Raw genomic sequence first — 14,329 nt, 5'->3', positions numbered from 1 at the left:
CTCTCAAAAATAAATAAATGTTAAAAAATATTTAATTAAAAAAAGAAAGAAAGAAAGAAGCTTCCAAGTTGGAAGGATAGGAAGGAAAAAAACCCAAAAAGTTATTCTGAGCCCATTTTTGGCAGAGGAAGTTTATGGGATTAAGCAGTGAGATACGTGATAGCTTAGACACAATAGGGCCAAGGAAGGAGGCCAGGAGGCCTTTTCTTTTTCTGGCCCAAGTATGCACTGCCTTCACCTGTCCATTGGTTTGCCCATTCTGATTCACCCTGTCCTTTCCTGCCAGAGAAACGTGGACAGTGGAGAGGCAGGGAGGGCTCACCATAGCAGTGGAGAATCTCTTGCCCTTTTCCAATCTGCTGTGATGCCCGAACGGTGGCGACGTTGCTAATGAAGGACACGCTGGTGTTGGGGCTGCAGGAATGGTTCAGGAGGCTGATGACAGGGAAGATGCCCGTGGCAAGGCGGACCTGCCTGCTGTTGGTCACGCTGTTCTCTTTAGATCCTGAAAGAGCAAGAGGAAAGGAAAAATGTGTCAGGACAGTAGTCTTGGCCTCACTGTCGATTCCTCAGAAGATGAGCTGGGCAACTGGGCCTGAAGCCCCGTCTGAGTCATAGCTCCATAGCCGGATCTGATACATATCAGATGAAACATGACTCACAGCAAACTCTCGTCCTCAGGAAGCAAAGCAAACGAACACATGAAAAGTCCACTGAATCCCGGAACCCAACCATTGTGTCTCGATACCAGAAAAATCCAAAGATTAGAACTTATTTTTTTTTTAATGTTTATTTTTGACAGAGAGAGAGAGGGAGAGACAGAGCATGAGCAGGGGAGGGGCAGAGAGAGGGAGAGACACAGAATCTGAAGCAGGCTCCAGGCTCCCAGCTGTCAGCACAGAGTGCGATGCGGGGCTCAAACTCACAGACCGCGAGATCATGACCTGAGCCGAAGTCAGACGCTCAACTGACTGAGCCACCCAGGCGCCCCCAAAGATTAGAACTTATTAAAAAAAAAAGAATAAAAAAGGAATTATCAGCCGGGAGCCTTCTAGGTAGACAGTTTCATAATGTTCACCAGGACACAGAAACCAGAGTGCCTGGTGAGATGATTTCCCAAAGACTTTTATAGTCGATGCCGCTTTTGTTTAACCGGTCTCTGGTTAGTTAATAGAACAAGTCACCTGATCACTATCCCAAACTAGACAGGTGATAATATATTTAAAAAAATCATGTTCCTTATGCTTACCTATTCGTTCTGCCCTCTGTCCCAACTTTATGGGAAATCAGTCACTGAAAAAAACCTCTCTGGAAAAGCTCTAATTCAAGACAGTCACGTGTCCCACACGATCTCTTCTTTGAAGCACAATTAGCCAGCAATTTAACTACGTGATTGAAAATTAGGAAGGAAGGAAAAGGCCTCTAAGCGGGGAGGCTATTTCTGCACCAAAGCTCGCGACTGATACTCATAGATGAGTTCTTTATGCTCTCATGTGGTCCTATTTGCTCTTATTTTAGCCACAGTTATAGCTGCCTTAGTTATTCAGTTTCTCAGCCCACAGCAGCCCAGAAACAGAGAACTAATAAGAGGCAGGTTTTATGACAACGGCAAAGGAGACAGGTGACAGACAGGAGAGGGAGGTAGAAAACTTATATAAGAATAACACCCCGAGGGTAAACAAAAACACTAGTATCATTCAAGTTTTACTACCGGTGTAACACTTCCCTTAACCAGAGGTTCCTAGACCGACAGCGTACCGACATGGGTTTTGTAATAGCCATGCACGGCTCGGGAATATGTGTGCAAAGGCAGATGACCCTGGGCATCCAGAAAGGCTTAAATTGTGTTCAGTGGCCTTGGTGTAAGCGTGAGGAAATCGTATTCCCAATGAAACCGGCTGAAATATGAAAGCTGCCGGTACTTCAAGGGAAACCTTCAGTTTTCTGGAAACCTGAAAAACCATCGGCTAATTGCGGTATCATGGCCTATGCCAGGAATCCCAACACACCAGTTGCCGAAGAAATGAAGCGGTCTAGGTGCAAATGTGATGAATAAAGAAAATATCATGATCCATCATGTGAAAATGTCTTAGAAAGGAAAACGTTAAATATAGGAATAATGTTGTCTCTCTGCAGACAATCCTATTATCTGTTGCTATGGAGGGCAAGAAAAGAACAAGTAAATAAAATTCGCAGGGAATCCAAATGACTCAATTTTAGTCACCAGTTCTACAAATTGTATTGAAATCTTTCATCAGAGCTTGTCTTCAGTATTTAGCAGATTTTAGTTTCCCTTCCTTTTCCCCCTGGCCAATGCCTACCTTCTGGTGTATGTGCTAATGAGCAGTAAAAATGCTAAAGGGTAGGCAGCGAGAAGGAGCAGTACAGGGCACGAACAGTTTGTTGTCTGAATAATCAGCCTCTGCATAATTAAAAGTTGACTTGCATTCCCAACTACTGATAACTGGCAGGCTATATTAGCACAGTTGTTAAAATTTTCCCAGAAAAAATAATCACAATATGGTGAGTAATGGCAGCTTTGTGAATTATTTATAGATTATCCTCTAACATAAGTAGGTCCAGGAACTGAGTGGGGTGAATATTTATGTCGGAGTTGAGTCTCCCTCTAATTATTTCTAAAAATGAAGTATTGATTTAAAAAAATTACCCAATATTTTACATTAGTCATCTGCTAGGAGAGATAATGGAAAGTGAGAATATATATGTACCTTATCAACCAAATTTAATATGTGACATTTGTGCATAAAACGAAAACGAAAACAAAAGAGGGAGTGATTCTTTATTTTACCAAAAGTGTACCTTAGTAATATCCCTAGTGTATTTACAATGGGGTTCAAGTACAGAAAAAGAGATTTGTTCCAGACTTCCAGACTATACCTATTCCGGTAGGTATTTTATAACAAAAGAAATTTGTGTGTATAGCACACAGATAATCAAGGATCCAAACTGGAGGTAGATTCCTTGGTTGTTGAAGAGTGAAAGCAAAGGGCAGTGAATTAATCTGAACCTGCATGGAACCTCGTTAAGCCTTGTGATGAATCCAGATACCTCTGGAATCTGCCATTCCCACTGAGATAGAAGCACACATATCAGGGTCTAGAATATCATCTGTGGCCAGTTCTGTGCCTTAAGATAAGTACCAAAGAGAGGTTTCTGATGAACTTTGATTAAATAGGATTCATACAAAGATAATAACATACTTTTCATAGGTTTTGGTCAAAGTCTATCCCAGTTAACACTTTAATCCTTCTGTGCTACTAATGAAAGAGCTGCTAATGAAATTCAACGAGAACACTAAACTGAGAGGTGTCAGAACCCCAAAGAAATAATAAAAAGGGATATAACAAGATTAGAAATATGAGCAGACTAAAACAAAATCAGTTGGATTCAAAAAGGAAAGTGAACATCACTGGTAGGCTGGTAACTGGTACAACTTTCCTGGAGGGCAAATTCCCAATATGTATCAAGTGTCTTAAAAATGTTCATACGGGGCGCCTGGGTGGCTCAGTCCCTTAAGTGTCCGACCCTTGATTTTGGCTCAGGTCTCGGGCTCTGCACTAACAGCACGGAGCCTGCTTGGGATTCCTCCTCTCTCTCTCTCTCTCTCTCTCTCTCTCTCTCTCTCTCTGCCCCTCTTGAGTTCTGTCTCTCAAAATCAGAGAGACAAATGCTCATACAAATAAAGTTCCATTGTTTGAATTATTTTTGTTATTTAGAAAACTAATCAACATTACAAAAGGAACACATGGTAGTCAGAAAGAAATTACAAAGTGAAAATTGTAGAGAAAATAAATCATCTATAAGCCTACCAGGCAGAGGCATTTTCTTGTAGTCCTCTTTCTAGCCTCATGCATGAAATTATTCGTGTCATTGGCCACGTGGTACACATAGCGATTTATCGGCTACTTCTTTTCACTTAACATATCATGGCCATTTCTTTATACTCTAACCTAAAATCCTTATCACAGTTAAAACAAACAAACAAACAAACAAACAAATCCCCCAAACCCAACAAAGCAACTTTGCCAATCTGACAGGGAAATAATGGTATCCAGTTTTAATTACAATAGAGACATGAATTTATTTTTATTATTTTATTATTTATTTTTTAATGTATATTTATTAGAAAATGTTTATTTATTTCTGAGAGAGAAAGAGAGAGCATGCACAAGCAGGGGAGGGGCAGAGAGAGAGAGAATTTCAAGCAGGCTCCTGTCAGTGCAGAGCCTGGCTCAGGACTCAAGCTCACGAACCGTGAAATCATGACCTGAGCAGAAATCAAGAGTCAGAAGCTTAACTGAGTCACCCAGGCGTCCCACCACTATGCATATTTTTAAAGACTGATTCCTAAAGATTTGATTTTAAGATTTGCACAGTTGTTAGAAACACTCTCTCATTTTGTCATGCACATTTTAGTTTTGTTTATGGTTTTGTTTTTTTTTTTCCTTCCTGGGGGTGGTTTAAATAACAACTATTAAAATAGTTGTTAAAATAACAACTATTTCATTTGCTTATCGTGCTGTGTGCCAGCAACTTTGCCCAGAGTTTACCTGAACACTTTTTTCTGCTGGTCTTGCCCCGGATTACTCACATGATTGCATTCGTCTGGCACAGTCTTTTACCCGCAAGAAGGCTAGCCTAGGCTTGTTTATGTGGCTACACAATTATTCCAAGAAAATGACATGGAAGCTACGAGGCACCTTAAAGCTTAGACTCAAAAGTCACATAATGTCACTTCTACTGCATCCCATGGGTCAAAGTAAGTTACAGGGCTGGCCCAGATTCAAGGGCACAGGAAACAGACTCTACCTCTTGATTGGAGAAAAACTAATGTCAAGTGGTAAAGGGGCAAACATAGGGATGGGCAAAATTGTTGGGGTCGTCTTTGCAAACAGTCCTCCCCAGAGGCCTGGAGGTTCACCCAGCCCTCTCATTATCCATATAAGAATACTGAGTGAGGGGCGCCTGGGTGGCTCAGTTGGTTAAGCGTCTGACTTCAGCTAAGGTCATGATCTCGCGGTTCCTGAGTTCGAGCCCTGTGTTGGGCTCTTCACTGACAGCTCGGAGCCTGGAGCCTGCTTCAGATTCTGTCTGTCTGTCTGTCTGTCTCTCTGTCCCTCCCCTGCTTGTGCTCTCTCTTTCAAAAGTAAATAAACATTTAAAAAAAACAAGAATACTGGGTGAAATTTCTCTGACATATCTTTCTAGATATGTCTCCTGAGGTAAGGGGAGCAAAAGCAAAATAAAAAGCTTTTGCACAACAAAAGAAAACAACCAACAAAACTAAAAGGCAACCCACTGAATGGGAGCAGATATCTGCAAATGACAGATCTGATAAGGGTTAGTATCCAAAATATATAAAGAACTGATATAACTCTACACCCCAAACAAAAAATCCAAGTAAAAAATGGGGAGAAGAATAGAGATTTCTCTAAAGAAGATGTATGGAAGGCTAACCGACACATGAAAAGATGCTCAACATCACTCATCATTGAGGGAAATGCAAATCAAAACCTTACACCTGCCACAATGGCTAAAATGAAAAACTCAAGGATCACCAAGTGTTGGTGAGGTTGTGGAGAAAAAGGAATCCTCGTGCACTGTTGGGGGGAATGCAAACTGGTGCAACCACTGTGCAAGACAGTTGGGAGGTTTCTCAAAAAGTTAAAAATAGAACTATCCTATGATCCAGTAATTGTACTACCCAAGGAATATGAAAGCACTAAGTCGGGGCGTCTGGATGGCTCGGTTGGTTAAGTGTCCCTGACTCTTGATCTCAGCTCAGGTCACAATCTCACAGTTCGTGGGATTGAGCCCCACGTCAGGCTCTGTGCTGACAAGAGGAGCCAGCTTGGGATTCTCTCTCTCTCTCCCTGTCTCTGTCCCTCCCCCATTCTCTTTCTCTCTCTCCCTTTCTCTCTCTCAAATTAATAAACTTTAAAAAAAAATTTTAAAGACAGAGACAGAGACAGAGCATGAGTTGGAGAGGGGTAGAAAACGAGGGAGACACAGAATCCGAAACAGGCTCCAGGCTCTGAGCTGTCAGCACAGAGCCCCATGAGGGGCTTGAACCCATGAACTGTGAGATCATGACCTGAGCTGAAGTCGGATGCTCAACCAACTGAGCCACCCAGGAGCCCCTCAAATTAACAAACTTTTAAAAAAAAGTTTAAAAAAGGGTTTTAAAAACAGAAAACACTAATTCGAAGGGATATATGCACCCCTATGTTTATTGCAACATTATTTATAATAGCCAAACTATGGAAGCAGTCCAAGTGTCTATGGATAGATGAATGGATAAAGAAGTGGTGTGTATGTGTACACACACACACAGACACACACACACACACACACACACACACACACACACACACACACACACACACACACACACTGGAATACTATTCAGCCATAAAAAAGAATGAGGTCTTGCCATATCCAACAACATAGATGGAGCTAGAAAGTATAATGCTAAGCGAAGTATGCCAGTCAGAGAAAGAAAAATGTATGATTTCACTCGCCTGTGGAATTTAAGAAACAGAACAAATGTGAGGAGCCTGGGCAGCTCAGTTGGTTAAGCGTCCAACTCTTGGTTTTGGCTCAGATTTGTGGGTCTGAGCCCTGCGTCAGGCTCCATGCCTCAGTGTGGAGCCTGCTTGGGATTCTCTTTCTCTCTCTCTCTCTCTCCCCCTCTCTCTCTGGCCCTCCCCTCTTTATACTCTCTCTCTCTCAAAATAAATAAATAACCTTTAAAAAGAGATTTAAAAAAAAGAAAAAGAAACAAAACAAATGGACAAAGGAAAAAAAAGAGACAAACCAAGAAACCAACTCTTAACTATACAGAACTGATAGTTACCTGAAGGGAGGTGGGTGGGGGGATGAGGGAAATAAGTGATGGGGATTAGATTAAGAGTGCACCTGTCTTCATGAGCATTGAGTAACGTGTACAATTGTTGAATCACTCTGTTGTACACCTGAGATGAATACAGAACTGTGTGTTAACTACACTGGAATTAAAAAAATAATAATACTGAGACACAGAGAGGTTAAATCATCTAAGTTCATATGGAAAGTTAGTGGTTAGATTCAGCAGAATGGAAACTCAGGTCTGTTGCCTCCAGTCCCATATTTTCATCCCTTCAAGGACCTCTTTCACCTCCATTCTCTATCTTCTTTATTGATTCTGGTGTTTTTGATATTTGGTATTTAGGTTAAATCTAGCTATCTTTTAATTATCAAAATTGGATACCAATGCTTTAAAAAGCTTCTCTCACCCCAAGACCATATAAGTGTTCACTTATCTTTTTTGAGATATTTTATGGTTTAATGCTTCACTATTTAAACTTAATGATTCGGAGAAAGAATTTAATACTTTTTTAGGGGGGCTATCATATCAGTACCAGGCCCTTTCAGTATGTATGTATGTATGTATGTATGTATGTATGTATGTATGCATTCTTCTTCTTAAGAGTTCAGATTTTATTAAACAGGTTACAGGAAGGTTTAGTCAAAAAAGACCAACTACATCCACATGATCATCAGACTCCTCTGATTCTTCTTTTTTTTAAATGTTGATTTATTTTTGAGAGAGAGAAAGAGAGTGAGAGCGAGAGTGAGAGTGAATGAGTGGGGGAGGGGCAGAGAGAGGGGGACAGAGGATCTGAACCCAAGCCAAAGTCGGACACTTAATCAACTGAGCCACCCAGGCGCCCCCAGTCTCCTCAGGCTCTTCTTTCTTTGCTTCCACCCCCTTCTCTTCAGATGGGCAGCAGTGGTGGCGGGGCAGGACTTCCTGCGGGTGCAACGCCAGCTGCTGGGGCGGGTCCATCAGCTCCAACTTCTCAAAGGGCATTTACACCCTCTGCTCTAATGGGGGCATTGACCTTAGCCTTCCTGACCACCACCAGGTCAGGTCATACAGGCTGAGGGCAGGGGAGATGCAGGCCAGCTTGGACACCGAGGTCCTGGGTGGGCGAGTGCCAAGCAGACGCTGCAGGACGTGCTGCTCTGTGCAGGAAGGGAGGACCTCACCCAGCTGCTGCCTTAGCTTGCTCGGAAGGACCCGGTAAAAGAGTTCGGTACTCTTACAAAAAGGCCATTCTCATCGCTTATTCGAGATGATCTTTAGAATCACTGTCAAATTCCAGGAAAAGTCCAATTGTAATTTTGTGTGAAATTGCATTACACTGATTTGGGGAATGTGGGGGAACTGCCATGTTTAGTTTTCAGTCTTTCCATCTAAGAATATGGCCTGTCTCTGCATTTACACAAGCCTTCTTGTACATCCCTCTAAATTAAAATATCCTTACATTTCTGGAAGAAAGCCTACTTGGTCTTATAGTAGTGTTCCGTCAGTAAACTACTGGATGTGATATGGCAGTGATTTTTTTCAGGGTTCTAACAGCTATATTCACAAGTGAGACTAGCCTATAGTTTTTCTTCTTGGCTTTACAAAATGAGTGGGAAAGGGTTCCAGATTCCCCCATGCCCTGGAACACTTTATAGTGTATAAAAATGATCTTTTCCTCAGAAGATCATTTTTTCTTTGCTTTCTTTATTAAAAAAAAAAAATCGTGACTAGGGGTGACTGGCTGGCTCAGTCGACTGAGTGTGCCAGTCTTGATTTTGGCTCAGGTCACGATCCCAAGGTGGTGGGATCTAGCCCTCTTGGGCTCTGTGCTGAGCGTGGAGCCTGCTTAAGATTTTCTCTCTCTCTCTCTCTCTCTCCCTCTCTCTCCCCCCAACCTTCCTCTACAGCCTGCGCACACACTCTCTCTCTAAAATTAAAAAAAAAAAAAAAAAAAAAGGTGGCCTAAATATGGTCCTTAAAAATTTTAAAGAACTTATCCGGAAAAGAGTTGGTCTGGCTTGTTTTTATAGAAATATTTTCATAATCTTTTTCAATTTCTTCCACAATCACTGGACTTTTGAAGTGTTTTCCTCCTCAGAAAATCGAGGCAATTTATATTTTCTACAAAGTTTTTCCTTCCTTTTATTTTGTAAGTAGGCTCCACACCAAACGCAGAGCCCAATGCAGGGCTTGACATCACGACCATGAGATCAAGACCTGAGCTGAGATCAAGAGTTAGAGGCCGCCCAGGCAACCCTACAAAGTTTTCTACTTAATGTTTTCAAGTTTAATAGTCTAAAATCATATTAAATATTTGCTTAAAGTTAAAAAAAATTATATTATTGGCTGTATTCATTGTTCCTAATTTTGTGGGCTTTTTCTTTCCTTTTCTTTTTTTAATGTTTATTTATTTTTGAGACAGATAGAGAATGGGAGCAGGGGAGGGGCAGAGAGGGAAAGACACACAGAATCTGAACCAGGCTCCAGGCTCTGAGCTGTCAGCACAGAGCCTGATAGGAGGCTTGAACTCCGGAACCGTGAGATCATGCCCTGAGCATTAGTTGGATGCTTAACTGACTGAGCCAACTGGGCACCCCCCAGGCTTTTTTTTTTTTTTTTTTCTAAATAGATTTCCTTATTACATTTGTCAACTCTTTGTTTATATCAGGGGTCTGTAAACTATAACCTGTGGGTCATATCCTGCCTGCTGCTTGCTTTTATACAGACTGTGGTCTGAGAACTGTGTTCACCTTTTTAAGTGGTTGGAAAAAAATGAAAAGAATAATGCTCATGTTGTGAAACATTATAAGAAATACAAATTTCAGAGTCCATTATAAAGTTTTATTGGAACCCAGCCATACTCATTCAGATGTGCATTGTCAATTGCTGCTTTGGTGCTACAATGACAGAGCTGTGTGGCTGCAAAGGAGACATTATGGCCTGCAAAGCCTAAAACATTTACTATTTGCCCCTTTACAGGAAAAGTTTGCTGAGCCCTGAGATAAGGAGAACAAAGGCAAAAGAAATGTAGATAAAATTACATTTCCTTACAACTTGCAGCCCATTGACAGGCAGAGTAGGACAATCCTCAAGGAGCCCACAACTGACTAATGGTAATGCTTTGCTAGAGGCAAAAAGCAGGCTTAGCGTGATAATAGCCAGACCTCCAGGATTCTGTAAATTTCCTTTAACATTGGAAAATCCTGTCGGAAACTTCCTTTATCTCTAATTTAAAAGTATACAATCAATTTAAAAGTAGTATATAATCAATCCCTCCTCACAATCCCAGTGTAGTTCTTTAAGCCCATGGGTCCTATCCCGTGCTTTAATTAAAAACAAAAACAAAAACAAAAACACACCTTTTTGTGCTGAAAATGTCTCAATTCTTTTTTGACCACTGGTTCCTGGCCCACATCACATCACCCTGGTCTATAGGACGCAAGTTTGTTTGTTTTTTTTCTTTTTTAATTTTTTTTTTTTAACATTTATTTATTTTTGAGACAGACAGAGAGAGAGAGCATGAACAGGGGAGGGTCAGAGGAAGAGGGAGACAGAATCTGAAACAGGCTCCAGGCTCTGAGCTGTCAGCACAGAGCCCGACGCGGGGCTCGAACTCACGGACCGCGAGATCATGACCTGAGCCGAAGTCGGATGCCCAACCGACTGAGCCACCCAGGCGCCCCTATAGGACACAAGTTTTGATGGATATTATGTACTGAATCCCCTAGTACAGTAGTTATCTTGGCTTCTAGATCCTTATTATTTTATTGTATTAAAAAATGTTTGTTTAACATTTATTCAATTTTGAAAGATGAAGAGAGACAGAGCATGAACAGGGGTGGGGCAGAGAGGGAGACACAGAATCTGAAGCAGGTTCCAGACTCTGAGCTGTCAGCACAGAGCCCGACGCGGGGCTTGAGCTCACAAAACACGAGATCATGACCTCAGCCGAAGTCAGACGCTTGACTGACTGAGCCACCCAGATGCCCCTAAATTATTTTTACTCATTTTGAAAGATTCGTTTAGAGTTTATCCCATTTATAATTACTTAAAAACTCATTTTACCATCTTTATCATCTTTTTGCTCAGTTAACTTGTTTTTAAAAAATCTCCCGGAGAATAATAAGGAAGTATACAATCCATTTTAAATTTACTAGAATAACGTTGCTACTGTGTGAATCAGTGTTTTTAATTTTAAAAATGTAGAAAAACTTCATGGGTGCCTAGGTGAATCTCAGCTCAGGTCTTGATCTCAGGGTATGAGTTCAAGCCCCGTGTTGGTAGGCATGAAGCCTACATAGGGAAAAACAAACAAACAAAAAACCATATAATCTTTATATACACACACACACACACACACACACACACATAAAGAAGTTCAAAGAAGAAAGTAGCAATCACCCATATTTCCACTTTCAGAATTGATTACTGTTAAGATTTTGGAATTTTTTGCATTTAGTCATTTTTTTTCTATTTTTAAACATCATGTAAATGAGAATAAATTATGCATAAAATATAGAACTTCATAGATAGGGGCACCTGGGTGGCTCAATTGGTTGCTACCCAAAAGTTTATTCTGAACTTATGAAAATTTTTACCCCAAACTTGCTATACAAATAAAAGCCTGACTATAATGAGATGTCACGCACATGGAGCAAAACATTTGGGCTAAGATTGTTTGATGGTGCGGAACAGAGCATGGAGGGAAGCGGATGGAAAACTCCTCTGCCATTCTGGCTCTGAGAGTCAGCCTGCTATTGTCTACCCAGACAAGAGTTTCTACAGTTCTTAGAGCTACTGACATTTCTACCTTTTTTGTCTGTTCTATTAAGTACTTTAGGAGCACGACACAATAAAATCAGGAGTTGGTAAATTTCTGCCATTATAATCTGGAAGCCCCCTATACTATATTTTTATATTCACAAAAACAGAACTCAATGAAAATAGTATTTTTTAAAATGCCAGGGAATGTACCCAAGGGAAAACAAAATTCTGGAAAAACACTCAACAGATGTATTTTAGAAGGTAGCAATGGCTCAAAGAAGCAAAAGAAAGCAGAGAAGAAAACAGAGACTAGCTTGCAATAGGATTTCCTAGTATTATGGGATGAATCCAGTGCTATTTTTGGATGTTCCATGTGCTTCAGGATGGGGAAGAGAGTCTTCCTCCAAAACACCTCTACTGAAATGCCTATACATCATAACACTTGGCAGCTGAATTAAAATTTAAGATAAAAACATGCATACAAAAGGTTGACAAAATTCTAGATTACCTAATATGAGAAGATCAAAAGAATTGAATTGAAAGACAGTATGTGTTAAAATGGAGATCATACGATAGAAATGCTGGAAACACCATCTCTTTTCTAATAGTATCTGTTGTCAATACAGTGTCACTGTGATGCTGGGCACATCCAGTCTCTCCACCTGCCTTAAATAGCCTTATCTATAGGACATGTTTCAGGCAAGCAGGGTGAGGCTGGTCTGTGTCTAGGGGTGGCCCCTAGATTATTGGCCATGCACCAAAGGACCAATAGTTCATGGTAGTATTGTGTGAAAAGTTGTGCTCGGCCAGATCGCTCTCTTGGAAATTTAAAACAGAAGATTGGGGGAAATCTGTCAATTGGAAAGGGAAGCGATCGAGTGGCTGAGTCACATGAATAAGACTCTGATATGCTAACTCAACCATAGACCTTCTTTCTGCAGTCTTCTTTGATTACTATTTCATAATAAACTCCCCCTTAGCAATTGGGTTTTTAAGGTATTTTTGCAAACTACAAAGGTATTCTTCACAACTCAGTAAAGTTAGGTGGGATTAAACTAGCCATTTTAGTGGGGTGTCTGGGTGGCACAGTCAGTTAAACGTCCGACTCTGGATTTCGGCTCAGGTCATGCTCTCACGGTTTTTGAGTTTGAGTCCTGTGTCTGGCTCTGCCCCTCCCCTGCTCGTGCTTACTCTCTCTCTTTTTCAAATGAATAAATAAACTTAAAAAAAAACAAACAAACTATAAACTACCCATTTTAGAGATGAGAAAACCGAGGCAGAGTGGAATCAAATAATTTGTTAAGGCCACGTAGCTTCTCAGTGCCATAATCACGACAACACGAGGTAGCCAGCGGTGTTTTCCCATCAGACTGCTGATTTGAAGGCTGCCGTTTCCACTCACAGTTCTTTCTCCCCAGATATTAGCTACATCAAGGACAGTACCGTAAGGCAAGAACAGCTTCTCTCCTACCTGTGTGCTGTATGGTGGTGATCGCCTGAGCATTACACTGCAGCTGCAGCACGTGTTTCAGCATGGCCACTCCCCAGACATCCAACTCTGAACCCGACCCAGGAGGCACTGCTGCCGCTGGCTTGTAGCAACCGGCTGCTTCAAGTCGCCTGCACAGTGCAGAGACACTTAGAGCACAGAGAAATCTGTGCTCTGGGCTATGGTTTCCAGTATGTGGCAGGAGGTGGAAGACGGCATTGTAATTACTTTCATATTTCCCATTCAGATCACATCCTGGAACTGGGGGCTCGAGCATTTTGCCTTTGTTCTCACTCTCCCCTCCCAGGTCACAAGTGAGTGTTTGCACCAGAGTCTCTCTTTCAGGTGAACATGTGTCTCTGTTCCTAATCTCACTGCAAAGCTTCCTTATGACTTTGCTTGCATCCTCAAATCTAGCTACGAGAGTGGACCTCAGGGCAATGTGGCAGAAGACACCCAGTGTGAGAAGCAGCCCCCCTAGAGAACACTCCACACTATGGTACAGGTCCCAGGCCTGCTGCATACAGTCATGGCTGCAGTATTTGGCATAGCTGCACCCATCACAGGGAACTGTGGCCAAAGTGTGGTCCAAACATCGGTGACAGTAGAGGTCCCCGTTGGTAACCCTGGTATCCCACTTGCTCTCTAGGTGACGTAGCGGTGGCATCTCTCCCGGGTGAAGGACGCTCACAAAAGCGTCCTCCTTCACCAAGAGCTCTCCTGGGAGAATATCTTTTGTGGCAACCAAATAGCGGCCTCTTAAAGGGTCTGTGCGTAAGCTGACAGATGACGATGCGCTGGGGACTTGTCCATTCTCTCCCTTTAGGTCCATATCCTCCAAGGCTTTGGTTAGAGCTGCCGGGAAGGTTTCTGTGAGACTCTCCTTTTCTTGTGCCTTCATTTTCAGACGACAGAGGTTTGTCTGCAGAATCTGAAACTGGGCAGCTGCGAGGGTTGGTTTGGCAGAAAAGCTACTTTCAAGATCACTGATGGTCTGGCTCGCCTCCTGTCGTCTCCCCAGGGTCACCAGACATTCGGCCTTACGCAACATCATCTTGGGTTGCAGTCTCTCTGGATACCCGTGCATCTGCGCTCTCATGATGTCTTTAAGACACATCTGCAAACAGAAAGGAGATCCCCAAATGACCCCTGGTCCCTGCTTTCAGTGTCTATTGCAAATCGTAACAAAAATCTACAGGAAACTT

General features: G+C 41.9%; 1 protein-coding gene across 3 annotated transcripts in view; it reads right to left on the bottom strand.

Annotated features, from left to right (window-relative positions):
• The window catches only part of SMYD4 (SET and MYND domain containing 4), a 68,472-nt gene that overhangs the window by 27,564 nt on the left and 26,579 nt on the right, over window positions 1-14,329 (bottom strand). For all 3 annotated transcript variants that reach the window (XM_030295041.1, XM_030295042.1, XM_030295040.1), the window contains exons 5-6: window positions 13,107-14,241; window positions 323-505 (exon numbers count right to left, since the gene is read on the bottom strand). In XM_030295041.1, coding sequence (XP_030150901.1) covers window positions 323-505; window positions 13,107-14,241 — 1,318 coding nt within the window. The remainder of the gene's footprint in view (window positions 1-322; window positions 506-13,106; window positions 14,242-14,329) is intronic.

This window comes from Lynx canadensis, chromosome E1 (assembly GCF_007474595.2).
Source record: "Lynx canadensis isolate LIC74 chromosome E1, mLynCan4.pri.v2, whole genome shotgun sequence".
NCBI classification, from domain to species: Eukaryota; Metazoa; Chordata; class Mammalia; order Carnivora; family Felidae; genus Lynx; species Lynx canadensis.
Note: the sequence above shows the minus strand (reverse complement) of the source record. Positions and strands in the feature narration are given on the sequence as shown.